We start from the raw sequence: 14,149 nt of genomic DNA, 5'->3' as shown, positions 1-14,149 counted from the left end.
ATAACTTTTGGTCGTAAAATCAAAGGTATAATTTTAGCTATTCATATTTGAATTGGAGTTTGCCCAGATCAGCATGGTTAACTGTAACTCTGCATTTGGATACTGAAAATAGAGAAACAGCTGAGAATAGTTTTCTTTATTAGCTTATTAGAATTGTTTTGAAATTGTATGTTCTGATCTTAGGAAAGAAATTTTCACAATCAGGGTGGTCCAACTTTACAATGGGATGTGTGGAGAGCTTGTGGGATCTCCGTTCCTGGAGATGCTCAGAACTCAACTGGATATGACCCTGAGCAACTGGACCCAACTTTGAACTTGGCATCTCTATGAGCAGGACCAGAGTTCAGAACCTACAGAGTTCTCTTCCAGACCAAATCACTATAAGCTTTAAACTCTTAGAGCAGTGCTTAGCTCATTAAAAAAGTTGCTGATGAAACTGCATGAGACAATACTATTTTTTGTTCTCTTAATTTTTCCAGGTTAGCCAGGTTAGCCTAATGGATTGGCAAAAACAATGGCATGAAGGATTATTGAGTTTCAACAGTTAAAATTTGTTGCCGATGATAAAATTGAAGATGCTATTTTCTTCAATTTATGAAATTTGAAAAAGCAGTTTAAGCAAATTTTGAGAATAAAGCAGAGCAAAGGAAGAATTTCTTGTTGCCGTTAGAGTGGGGCTGGGCTGTTGTTCTTAAAATTGTGCTAACGTAGTAAGGATTCTGCTGGCTGTCCTTCAACAAAAAGTTGATGATAACTTTCAGCTAATTTCTGTTCATGTTTCCCCTTTTATGTGCATAAATACCGCTATTAATGATGTAGCTCACAACTAAGTAGAAACATAAAATTTGGAGGCTACCTAGTGTTCAGTCATGATTCTGCTTTATGTCATCTCTGTTTACTGTTAAATTTTGTAAATTAGATTTAAATTATAAGGTGATGTGAACTATCATATTGCTTTACAGTTGCATAATTAACCAGTGGTTTTTTTGTCTGAATATAAGGGATTTGCTTTCTTTATGAAACTGTTCAATATGTCAGTAAAACCGTTTCTTTTATTTCATCTTACTACTGTAGCTATTCTGCTGATAGTTTCTTATTATATTATTCTTCTAAGTGTTTATGTGTCTACTTTTGAAAAATCTTTTTGTGGATATTCAAAATTGGAATAGGAAACCGGCCTGCCAACTTCTTAAGAACTCTTCCACTTTTCTTCTTTCTTCCTTTCTTTTTTGACATTCCCTTCTGTTCTTTTTGTATCAACCTTGTCTGTATCTAATGTCCATCTCATCTGGTTCCCATCAGCTCTGTATTGAGCATTTATATAATGATGAATGTGTTTCCTCAACAATTCAGCTACATAGTGGAAGTAATAAACTTGTTCTGTATATTGGGAACTGAAGTACACGATAAGTTAGAGGTGCTGGACACCGCTGAAATCTAGGCTGATGCAGAAACTGAGTGAGAACTACTGAGATCCAGTTGAGTGCTTCACTCGCAGAAATGTATCATTCCCTGTTGCTTCACAGGCAAAAATTCAGCTGGCAATTTTTCTGTTTCTTAACAGGTTATTTTCTCATATGCTACTTAATATTGGAGTCTTCATTTTTTCATGTGTTATTACCTAATCTCTTTGCAGAGTTGTCTGTGTTTTCTTTTTACGTTCGTGCTTTCTAAATGAGCATCTCCCTGTAAATACCTTTTCTTTGCTGTTACTTTTCCCTAGATATATTGGTGTACATTTTTTTAAAAGTAAATCTCATTTTGGTGCCTATTGAGCTCTCCTAATCCCTGTTTGGTCTATTTGTGTAATTTCTTTGTTCTCAATCGTTCCCAGATCAGTATAATCAGTGAATTGAATTGTTAAGCTGTTTATTTGCTGGACAGCGATGATGTTAAGTAGGAATTAACGTATTGGGGGAATCTCAAAGCTTCCTCTGACATCCTTCTCCTCCATGTGGACCATTTCTGGTTTTGTTCACTTGTTGCCCTTTATGGTTTCATGTGGTTGGGGTTTTTTTGTTTGTTGGTTGGGTTTTTTTTTCCCCCACTGTAGGTGACAATATTCAGAATAGCCAAGCTACAGCATAAAACTGAAGTTATTTTCAAAAGCTTATAGTATTGATCAGCATATCTGGTCCTGTGATGATTGTGTAGACATACCAGGCGTGATAAGTTTTTCGAAGGTGTTGAATGCTTTAGTGCATTTACTTTTCTAGGGTGGAATAAGGGAACTGTTTACATAAAATAACCATGAATGGAATCTGTTGTTCACATCTTTCTAACCACTATGCTCCAAGAAGAGCGATTCCAGATAATTGTTTTTACACTACAGTATGAGATTTTTTTCAGAATCTTTTGGAGTGATGATTAAATGGAGTTACATGAAGGAAGGCACTGAAGAGGAAAGAATGCAATAAACAATATGAGCAATAAACTTTTCCTTAAATACTAATTGAACTACATGCTTTTTCAGGCTGTGTACATGATGCCCACAGAAGGAGATGATTCATCCAAAAGTGTTCCGTTAGCATTGCAAAGAGTGTTTTATGAGCTGCAACATAGTGACAAACCAGTTGGAACTAAAAAGTTAACAAAATCTTTTGGGTAAGTTTCAGAAATTTGGACTATTTATTGGGCTATTAGAGGCTTCATAAAGCTTTTCTTTAAAAAGGTTTTATTTAAATCATGCTATTTTCAGAGAGGTGCAGAGAAGTGTTAATATAGCATTATGTTAATTGCTAACTTTACTTAGTTTACTTGGATAGGTTTTTTATTTATAGAAAGTACTAAAGACAGCTGATCCAAAAGTCAGATTTTTGGGGGAGGGGAGCAATACACAGTCAAAGACAACTGTTAGTAGTAGCAGGGTTATAATTTACCTGTTACCTGAAAATTGTATGATGTTACTTAAGTAAAATTCAGGACAAAATACTCTGTTGAAACATTGCAGTTCATGTATTGTTAATGTCTTTTAAAAAAAATTTAAATGTTTTAAATTTAGAGAAATAGCAGTAATTTGCATTTCCATATTGTTAGTTCTGCATTGATGACTGTTCTAACATTTTCTTATGACATATCAAAGATGCACATATTTTTGCCTATGCACAATTTGGACGCATTTAATGCTGTATTCTGTTTCGTGATTTAAAGCTTGAGAGGAGTATCTGTTGCATGAAGTAAAGGTGTTGGAGCACACACACAAAGTAATTCTTTGCATTTTCCTCATTCTAGCACCCTCTTTTCCTCCATAAAACATCTACAAAAGGGCTTGCTTTTTATTTTCATTTTTGCCCAGTAACCAGTTAACTGCCCAGTATTTTTTCCAGTCTGGTGGTACTTCTTGTGAGATGGTGTTACAGAGTGTAATTTTAAATCTGGAGTTTCTAGACATAGAATTACACAATATAGCTGCATTGAGGGTGCTGGATTTTTTTTTTTTACTAGCTTGATGTTGCAGTTGAGCACAAGTTAGGACAGAAGATTAAGATTAGCATAATCTTTACAAGCCTTCTCTTTGCATGTTGTGTAAGCATGGAGTAGGATTTTATCAAAAATTGTTCTAAAAGATTGTATTTCGCATTACTTTGTTGCGCTTTATTTGTAGACTAGTCTTTTGTAGTAATACTGACAAGCATTTTTTTATTTACAAACAGGTTAGGAAGTTTGTATCATCTCTTTCACATAGCTGTCCTAGTGTCCATCACATTTGTGAGGTGTCTGATCCCGCATCTTCTGCTAAAGCTTGTAGTAGCAGTCAGTCCTGATAAGACTCTTTGTAACCTTGCGTCTTTGTAACCTTTTCGTTTTCACCTTTTGGGGAATCGGTAACCTCAGTGTTGTATGTTTATCTGGTTGTATCCTCTTCCTGCTAGCACACGGTATATTTAGTTATCAGCACTGCTGCTGTCCTGTTACACTGGAAAGACTTGCTGATATCATAAATATTTCATCTTGAGTTAAGATCCCAACTGTGTCATCTTTAGTAGCATGAAGAGATCTTTTCCGAGGATGTTGCAGATGCTAAATTTTGTATCTGAGGGCAAGGTTTTAAAAATGTGTTCATGCCTGCCTTCGTTCTTGGTAAGGAATTTTTGAATATGTTGGAAGATTTTGTCTTTCCCCCCCGTTAAGTCAGAGAGGGGTTTCTGACCTCTTGAGACCTACCTATATGCTGTGTAGAGTGTTACTTTTTACTGGGTATTGTGAGTTTCTAAGTTGGGCTTCTTTCAGTAGAAAGTGATGCCATTGTCTGAAGGAGCCCGGTTTTATCTTAATATTAGTATGTAACCTTTTTCTTTGATTTTGTCCTTTAAGCTGGCTAGTATTTAAAACCTAGGGAGTCACGAGGTTATTTTCCATTCTTAATTATCCAACAGGTCACTTAATTTAGCTTGTTTAAGTGTGGACCCCCACACAGTTGTTTTGGCATGCTTTTTGGAGTAGTATGCTGCGGTGTGACAGTGGCAGTGAGTCACAGAGAAGAGAGTGGGAGGGGAAGATAAAGTTAGTACTGCTCCTGATCACCCCTTTGCTTGTGGCTTCAAGGGCCGGGGTTGAACCTCATGCTGAAGCTAAAGCTGACAGGAAACATAGCTTATTTCATATAGTTGGGAGTGATGACCGTTGCAAAAAGAGTTGTCAGAGACTTAAAATTTAAAAAGCATTCTTGAGTTTAAGTTAAAGAGTTCATAGGAGAAAGTATTTCATGCTGAAACTAAAAACACTTTATGCTTCTTTTTTATTTAAGGAGTAGTGCTGAATGCCCTTGTTGCAGTGTGCCACCTTGGCTATGAGGTGTTTAGAGGCTGTTGCTCTCACCTCTCCTTTCACATGAGTGTGTTTGCACAAGAACGGTTCGGGAAGCTGGATGCCACCTTGCATCCTTGGAGTTACTGTGTGTCCAGGATTAACTATTTAGATGAGCACAAAGGAACCAGTATTTTCTATAAATCCATTTACTTCCTTTCATGTGCCGAAATAATCCCTGAACGCTACTTGACTGCACCTGAAGGGCCCTCAGAAGAGAGGCAACTAGAAGCATGCTGTGGAAACTATTCTGACAGCATTGAATTGCTCCCAGGCCTTTTCTTAAGAGGTTTTTTTGACATGAACTGAGACTAGGTTGTAGACTGGAAGAATTCTTCTGCTAGCGACAGCCTGGCCCTGGCTCTGGGGCTGGCTCTGCTGCCTTCCTGGTCCCCGTCCCCAGATCCACAGAGAGAAGGCAGGTGGGCACAGAACGGCTGCCAAAATGTCCCACAAGTTCACTGCCCATTCTTACTGCCAAGTAAATGCTGCAGAACTAAAAAAAACTGCACATCAGCCAGTACTAAATCTGAGAGTCTTTACGTCTTGCTATGTATTAAATTCTTGATCTGCAAAGAAATCACAAAAATGTCTTTTGAGCTGTAAGTTTTCTTCATAATAGAATAATTTTGTATTAATTTGCCTTACAAAGGTGGGAAACTTTAGACAGCTTCATGCAACATGATGTCCAGGAATTATGTCGAGTGGTATGTTTTTACTATTTATTACTGATCTGTGATGCGTAACGTTGTCTCTTGATATTGTGTATATATAATATAATTTAGTAACACTCCTAGTAATAGTGGCACTGGTTAATTTAAATTAGGTCTCTAAGACATAGAGGTTTTACCTTGTTTTGTTTCTCTTTTTTAAGAATGGAATTCATTGTGGCCTTTTGTGGGTGAGGAATTTGTAAAGGATAGGGAAGGTTGAAAATAAATGGCACGTATGCTAGTGGTCCTTGTATAGCCATGGAGAGGAATGCAGTTTTGAAGATGCAAATGCATTGTTACAGTTATGAGGTTTTCCATACTCGAAGGGATGTAGCTGGGGTAGTCGTCAGTGCAGTTTTTAGGGGGAAGAAGAGGGTTTAAAGGACTAGAAAGGAGATGCCAGTATGAATAGACTAACATTTCATTTTTATGCAAGTGACTTAGAGTTTAATCAGTGGTCATCTGTGTGATGAATAAATTAAAAAACTGCAAGTTTATCCTATGTAAAAACTTAATTTTTCTTTCAGCTGCTTGATAACGTGGAAAATAAAATGAAAGGCACATGTGTAGAAGGCACTATTCCTAAATTGTTCAGAGGGAAGATGGTGGTATGTATTTAATCTTTTTTTTTATTTTATTTAAATTAACTGTTACTTGTTTACATTGAAATTCTGTGGTTTTTTGTTTTACAGTCTTATATCCAATGCAAACACGTAGACTATCGATCTGAACGAATAGAAGATTATTACGACATCCAGCTAAGTATAAAGGGAAAGAAAAATAGTAAGTGGTACATTGTGATACGCACCAATCAAATACTTCAACATGTTGGACACCTTTAGTGCCTCTTGATTTCAAATGGGTTTGTTGGTGTTCAGCACTTTGAAATATCCTTGCTTTAATTTCAGAGGAAAGATTCTTTGACACCTCATTGAAAACATTTTCTGCAGAAAACGTTTTTTGCTTACGTGACTTTTTTTTCCTTCTCCCATTTCCCTTCCGTGCTCCTTCCTCCCTAGTTCTCTCACTGATATCTTTCCATAAAACTCTATGAATTTTAGGAGTTTTCCTGGTGTCGTAAAAGTGCATACTGTGCCGTGGTGATAACAGTAGTGTTGTCACAGTAGGTTATAATTTATATATGAAGATGAACTTGGAGTAAATAGATTCTTATTTAGACCTGACCATAGTAATAGGCAAATAAAAAGAGTGAACTAATTGGAGCAGCGTAACAGTGGTCCCCTATCATCACTTTACCAAGTACTTGGCATACAAGACATGAAAAAGGACATGTAAGAGTCCAGCAAACAGAATCATCTAGCTTGATACTTAACAGTTGCAAAGTGAGAATAGGAGATTGGGCAGACAGTTGTAACTGTGATTTTAAAATCTGTTTATATTCTTATGTATGCCCCTACAATTTGGTGCATTTCTTAACATTCTTAAGCAATAGAAAACTTTTTTTTTAACAATAAAAACAGTAAATTTCAAACACAAGCTCTCATGTCTTAATATGTTATTTGATTAATACATTGTTAAGCTGCCAGGCTAGAGTGAACTCACGTTTTTTTTTCTTCCTCCTTCTCTATAATTTCCCAATCATTTTTTTCCATTTAGTTTTTGAGTCCTTCATTGACTACGTTGCAGTGGAACAGTTGGATGGTGATAACAAGTATGATGCAGGAGAACATGGCTTGCAGGTATTTTTCTTTTTTTAATTTGGTTTTAAATTTTATTTCTCTGTCCTTGATAAAATAACTAAACAAAGAAAGCTATGGTAGACAAAAAATGTTGCAAAACCCATTCTAGGTTGTATCAACTGATTTTGGTGATTTTTTTTTTTTTTCTCCTTAGATAAGCTTTTATATAGCTCCTCTTAATTGCTGTTAGGTTTCTTAAAATGGAGCTTGGATTTTAAAACAGTCTACTCAGCACTGAGTTTTACTTTTATACCTGTAAGTGTTTTAGTGACTAGAATGGTTAACTTCTCTACTGATCTCAAGACTGAGTTCTTCCTCTAAGAGTAGTCTGTTCTTCCATGTGTCTAGTAAAAAAGCGGCATAGTTCTGAAAGTAACTTTAGCGAGGTCATTTTTGTATCATCAACAAGAATGCCAAATGAACCCATGGAATTTTAAACATTTATGTGTGTGCACATGTTTCTGAGCTTTTCAGCTGCACTTCGCTGCAACCACTGTAGGAAGCTGAAGTCCTTTTTAAAAACCCTTGTTTTACTAAAGTTTATTTTTGCAGCTTCCATATACCAGTTTTTGTGAGTAATGTTCTATATATCTTTTTAGCTGTTCTTAGGAAGGTACAGCATGGTAGCTGAATATTTGTTGGCAGAATACAATGAGCATGAAATTCTTAATTGATCAAAAATTAGTTTTCTCCTCCATATACTCTTTTAACTTTATTTATATGGGTAACTTGCTCTTAATGCAGTGAGATGTTCACGTGTGCTTATATGAATGGCCTAAATTTAAATGAACTGAGTTCTTGTAAGTGTTATTGGAATAGCTCATGGGAAGGTTGGTGAGCATTAAGACAGTTAACTTCCACCTCAGTTCTGAACATTCTTTGGTGCACATTGTGTTGTCAAGCCTATAAAATAAAAGTCCATAGAAGGAGTGTCTGCAAAAAAAACCTATTTTGAGTTGCTAAAAATCTTGCAATTTCAACCCTGTATTTCCTTTAAAATGTCTAGGAGGCAGAGAAAGGTGTGAAGTTCCTAACATTGCCACCAGTATTACACCTACAGCTCATGAGATTTATGTATGATCCTCAGACTGACCAAAACATCAAGATAAATGATAGGTAAGTGTGTTTTCACTGTACAATTTGTACCTGTTAAAGTATTTTATCAAACATAATTTGCCAAAATCCTATTTTTGAATCAATTCCAAGAGGAGGGTGTGTGCGCTGGCACATGTTAGAGGTCCCCACAAGGTGCACTGATTGAACGTTATGGATCTGAATGACACATTGAATACTTAAATAGTCATTTGTAGCTGTTGTTTTGGACATGAAACAAGTGAATGTGTCTCTTCTAACGCTTTGTGTAATGTTCTTTGTGCCATGTGTGGAAAGTTGGTACATTCCCATAGGCTGCCACAAGAGTGTGTAGGATGAGTAAGTAGTCCTCTGCTTTCCCTCCATCTATTTCCATGCCCACTCACTGTAAGTAGAGGCTGGTAATTTCTCAAGGAGATATATTGTCGGTTGTGAACTAAATCTGTATTGCAGCGATTTCAGTCTCACCAAGAAGGTGAGACTGCAGCAGCTGAAAGACACTTCAAAATAATGTTCCAGTGCAGTGGTACCTGTGCTAGAAAAGCTGTATTTGTGTACCAGAAAATAACAGGTTCTGAGCTTTTCCCTTGAGATAGTGAATCCAAAGCAGCACTATTTCAGTGAAATGCTCTTACCCTTGTTACTGAGGGCATGTTTTTTCTCACATGCTTATGAAGATTATTTTTATTCCATATTAAAACAGTATAAAATCTGCCACTGTGTGCAGTATATCCTGGCACTGTAACAATAACTTGTTCAATTTTTGTAACTTGCTTTAGGAGTAAGTACTGATGTCCTGCATAATAGCATGTGTCTGTCTTAACTACAAATACAACTGTCTTAATTCTTTTCAAAACTAGGTTTGAGTTTCCTGAACAGTTGCCACTAGATGAATTTTTGCAAAAAACAGATCCTAAAGATCCTGCCAATTACATTCTTCATGCAGTTCTAGTACACAGTGGAGATAACCATGGCGGACATTATGTTGTTTACTTAAATCCAAAGGGGGATGGCAAAGTGAGTATTGAAAAGCACCTAAACATATTTGTGTTTTGCAAATATATATACTTGCAGTTTTCACAATGAGCAAATCTTCGGAATTTTTATTCCCTAACAGAAGAGCATGCTGGCACACTCACTTCATCACACAGGGATTTGAATTCTCCATGCAGTTCTTAGCTTGATACTTTTTTCATTTGATGCCTATTCTAACATATTCGGGAAACTTACTTTGTATTTACAAGAAGTAAAACCAGCAGCCCTCGCGTCTAGTTTTTGTTCTTTAGGGAGGAACCTGCATTTGGAGGCAATAAAGAATCCCTTGCCTTCTTAAGAGGAGCAGCTTCGTCTTTGCTATTGGCGTTTGGCAAAAGACTTCTAACTAAGGGATCCTTTCAGTTGTGTGTGCGTTTGTGTTGAAGTTCTACTGCAGTCAAATTTATCCAGCATTTTTTTATGCTGACTTTATGCTGAAGCAAATATGAATGTTTCAAATGTTTCCATGACTCAGAAGTTCAATATCTTTGCATGTCCCACTGTTAAAGGTTTAGGTGACTTGATTGGATTTGATGTTTATAGGTCAGGTGCCTCTTCCCTTGAGTTGACTGGTTTTGTGTGTACATGACTGTTCACAGTAAAAGTAGAAGTCAGATTTTGCTGTGAATTCATTGCTATTTGTCTTTCATTCTTAATTGGCTTTATTGTTTTAATTTAAAATTTGCTGTAAATTACTTCAAATGTACAAATAATTACTAGATATCGTGTATATCGCTGCTTTTTATCTTATTTTGCAACAAATAAGGTCAATTTTCTGAAATTCATATGGAAATGTTAGGTATTTGAATAACAGTCTTAAGAAAAAGTTCTTTGAATAATTGGACTTTTGAATATGCAGTGTGAAATGTTCAAATATTTCAGTAAAGGTTTGGTATTTACGGCCTTCCTTATGCTCAGCGCAAGTAGCAGGTAGTGGTGATTATACTGAACTAGATTTTTTTTTTTTTTTTAACTCATGCTGCTTGAAGAGTGATTTTAGTTACTTCAAAGAGCTGAAAGACATGCCAGAAATAGGATTAATTTATCATTCAGGAACATGTTTTTGTGTGTAAAGTTATACTTATATAAAACTTTCTCTCTAGTGGTGTAAATTTGATGACGATGTTGTATCAAGATGTACAAAAGAAGAAGCGATTGAACACAACTATGGAGGTCATGACGATGACTTATCTGTACGGCACTGTACGAATGCGTACATGTTGGTTTACATCAGGGAATCAAAATTAAGTATGTATAATCTGCATGTGTTCCAAGTTAGATTTTTACGTACAGGGATTTACAGCTATATTTTACTTCTGAATTGTTGACAGTCTTCCCATACAAAGGGGCTTCGTTAGTTATAGTTGGAATTTATAGATTCTGTGGGATCAACCATCCTTTCTCTGACTTTTGGAAAGTATTGGCTAATCTGGTGTCGTTTTGTCTTGGCACAGTAAGGCAAGACTGTATCTGCAGAGTGCTTTAGCTTTGATTGTTTTATAGGATTTTATTGCGATGGAAGCTAGATCCGATTGATTATAAATATATATGCATACTGAAAAAATTGAGTGGTGGTAAATATTTTTTTAATCCTGAAAATGAATATTTAATTCAGAAGTCTGATACATATTTCATGGAAGTAGTGCATTTTGGCTCGGGATAGAAAATGCTTCTTTTGCCAAAACATGATGATATCTAACCATGTTTTTAATTAAAAGATAAAAAAAGCTGGTTTTGACTTCAAATCAGAGGAAAGTCAAGTGTGTATGAAGAAAACCCTGTTTGATGTAAATCTTGAAATGACATAACAAAAATCTGCTTTGTAGGTGAAGTTTTGCAGCCTGTCACGGACCATGATATTCCTCAACAACTTGTAGAAAGGCTACAAGAAGAGAAAAGGATAGAAGCTCAGAAGAGGAAGGAGAGGCAGGAAGCTCACCTCTATATGCAAGTGCAGGTCAGCTTTTGAAACAGATCAAGTTGCAACTACCTTACCATTAAAATTCAGAACGTTGAGCCACCCAAGACAAACGTTGACTCTCAGTTTTTTGAATTTGTGTTTGGAAGTAGCGTTTGAAGTGAAATTACGATTTTAGTGTTTGTAAGTATAGTTACACATGCAACGAATCCTAATGAAACAAACAGTACTGTATGTTACAGACATTCCTGTTTTCTCTAGAACTTATGCGCTTGCAAGCAAAAATAGCAAGTTCGGGTGAAAGGAAAAGGACCAGGTTATTTTAAATGGCTGCACTGCCACCACACTTCTATCTGCTTCAGGAATTATTTTCTAAAATTAGAATGTATCTAGCCATAGGCTGCAAGCCTGGACCACTGCCAAACTGAGCTCATCAAGTAGAAGCAGAAGGAGAGAGTGCTTATATTTGCAATTATCTTTTTGGAAAAGCCAGATGGACTAGATTGTTATGAATTGCCTTAAGGTACCCTGTTTATGGCTCTTCCCAGAGCCCATCTGGCAGAAGAAAATAGAACCCATTTTCCATTTGCCTCCATGTTTCCTTGCATCTTCTTTCTGGTGTTCATAAATAGAGATATCGGTGAAGTTCAGCTTGTTCTACACTGCATTTACACTAGAGCTGTTTTCAGTGGAGAGACTGGCAGAGTTGCACCGTTTGTCTTTCTGTTAACAAAGAATGCATGGGAGCTGTGGGAGATACAGGAAACATTTTAGGCCAGCCTCCTTGCATTACACCAGTAAAATAATTATGTAGCCTTTTTTAAGAGCCAGGATTGTTAGAGCATGTTTCCAAGATTGGGATCTAAGCGCAACTGGTTTTTAATTGTTCGTGATTTGTAAGAATTAGTGTATTTTAATTACACTGATTTTACTATCAATCACAATTTTTAAATTTCATTATATTCTGTATACTTGCAAATTTTCTTCATGAGAACACAAATAGTGTTAGCAGTGTGCCACTATCCAGAGAGCCAGTGACATTGCATAATAAAGCATCATGAGAAGGTATTACATTGTGCAGCTGAGTTAATATGAATAGTAACCTTTAAATGTAATTTTTCAGATAGTGGCAGAGGATCAGTTCTGTGGTCACCAAGGCAATGATATGTATGATGAAGAAAAAGTGAAATACACTGTTTTCAAAGTACTAAAAAACTCCACGCTTACAGAATTTGTTCAGAATCTCTCTCAAACGATGGTAAGTTTTCTGTAGCTGAATATCTGTATGTATTTTATTACATTATGGTTACTTCATAGTCTTTATCTTCTCCAGGTATTGGCAGCAGTCATAATTTAGACCTTTTAAAATAGAAGATCTGTTTGGGTTTAATAAAAGTATCTTAGCCTTTGTTTGTTTGTTTGGTTTTGTTTCCTGTCACAATTTTCATTTATTTTAGGGATTTCCCCAGGATCAGATCAGATTATGGCCGATGCAAGCTAGAAGTAATGGAACAAAAAGACCTGCAATGTTAGATAATGAAGCAGATGGCAATAAAACGGTAAATATTCATTGATAGAGGACCTTATTTCTGTATGTCGCCCATGATTTTTAGTTCTCTCTAAGAATCTGTAAGTTTGGGACATCAGATTTTTTTGGGTTTTAATTTAACCTGTGTCTCGTAAAGTTTGATGCGTGAGAAGACTTGAGATTTAGTGGATTGATTTGGACAGGAGGGAGGAGTGTAGTGCATGATTTTTCTTCCATGAAAAAAAGCATGATCATGATTTTTATGTTAGATTTCAAACAGAAATGTCTTTTTGAGTTCTCTGTTATTTGGGCAAAAACTATGGATTTAATGAAATGTGTTGCTTAAAATGTAAAACATTGTGTCTAAATACCGCAAAAACCCAGTGACTGGTTTCACTGTCCTGTTACTTCTAAAGTGAAGTAATTTTCTTGCCATAATAAAGATAGCTCTAGGTATATTTTTTAAATGAAAAAGAAATAGGTCCATTTTAAATAAAACCTATCATTTATGCTTCATTAAAACTTTTTTGGTGTGTTTATATCTGTCATTGTTTCTCTTAATAAACTTCATAAACTTCCTGTCATTAACACAACTAAAAAAAAAATAATTCTCCCGCTCACAGAATGTCATAAAGTTCTTGTATCTGATGAAAATGCAGATATCAGGTTATATTATATTATATTATATTCTCCAGAGACTTTTTTTTTCTTCTTCCACATCTTTCTACATAGATGATTGAGCTCAGTGACAATGAAAATCCATGGACAATATTTTTGGAAACGGTAGATCCAGAGATGGCTGCTACTGGAGCAACATTACCCAAGTTTGATAAAGATCGTAAGCATATGTGCTAAAACTTGAGTAAATACAAAATACTTCTATTTTGGGTATATCTCGGGAAATATTGTGCACTCCTTTTTTCAATGGTGACATTGATGTACCCATCAAACTACAGTGCTCAAATTAGTTTTTCTCATGCAGTTTTTTCCTCATTTATCTTCAAGTGTAAGACGTTTCACATGTTTTTAGAATCACTGAATAAATTTATATATCTATAAAGTTGATGTATAAGAATTCAGTATTTAAGAATATTTTAAGGGCATTAATCAAATTAATAAATCAAAGACACATCTTTGTTGCTCTTTAAAGAAAAATATCTAGGTGATTTCCCCATCCCGCCCCCGACATACTCAAATAAGCCTGACTTAAAATTAAATCTTGTTTCTTAATTTGTAGATGATGTAATGTTGTTTCTGAAGATGTATGATCCGAAGACTCGGAGTTTGAATTATTGTGGACATATCTACACACCTATATCCTGTAAAATACGTGAGTTCTAAAATTCAATTTCATTGT

At 35.7% G+C, this 14,149-nt stretch overlaps 1 protein-coding gene across 1 annotated transcript in view; it reads left to right on the top strand.

Moving 5' to 3' along the window:
- Nucleotides 1–14,149, top strand: part of USP7 (ubiquitin specific peptidase 7 (herpes virus-associated)) — a 44,798-nt gene that overhangs the window by 13,117 nt on the left and 17,532 nt on the right. Inside the window, exons 6-18 of the mRNA XM_009324730.1 lie at nucleotides 2,474–2,604; nucleotides 5,459–5,513; nucleotides 6,047–6,127; nucleotides 6,212–6,302; nucleotides 7,137–7,219; nucleotides 8,226–8,335; nucleotides 9,172–9,328; nucleotides 10,450–10,594; nucleotides 11,173–11,303; nucleotides 12,388–12,522; nucleotides 12,722–12,823; nucleotides 13,525–13,630; nucleotides 14,030–14,122. Coding sequence (XP_009323005.1) covers nucleotides 2,474–2,604; nucleotides 5,459–5,513; nucleotides 6,047–6,127; nucleotides 6,212–6,302; nucleotides 7,137–7,219; nucleotides 8,226–8,335; nucleotides 9,172–9,328; nucleotides 10,450–10,594; nucleotides 11,173–11,303; nucleotides 12,388–12,522; nucleotides 12,722–12,823; nucleotides 13,525–13,630; nucleotides 14,030–14,122 — 1,420 coding nt within the window. The remainder of the gene's footprint in view (nucleotides 1–2,473; nucleotides 2,605–5,458; nucleotides 5,514–6,046; nucleotides 6,128–6,211; nucleotides 6,303–7,136; nucleotides 7,220–8,225; nucleotides 8,336–9,171; nucleotides 9,329–10,449; nucleotides 10,595–11,172; nucleotides 11,304–12,387; nucleotides 12,523–12,721; nucleotides 12,824–13,524; nucleotides 13,631–14,029; nucleotides 14,123–14,149) is intronic.

Source organism: Pygoscelis adeliae, unplaced genomic scaffold, assembly GCF_000699105.1.
Source record: "Pygoscelis adeliae isolate BGI_AS28 unplaced genomic scaffold, ASM69910v1 Scaffold85, whole genome shotgun sequence".
In the NCBI taxonomy this organism is placed as follows: domain Eukaryota; kingdom Metazoa; phylum Chordata; class Aves; order Sphenisciformes; family Spheniscidae; genus Pygoscelis; species Pygoscelis adeliae.
This window is presented reverse-complemented; position numbering and strand designations above follow the sequence as displayed.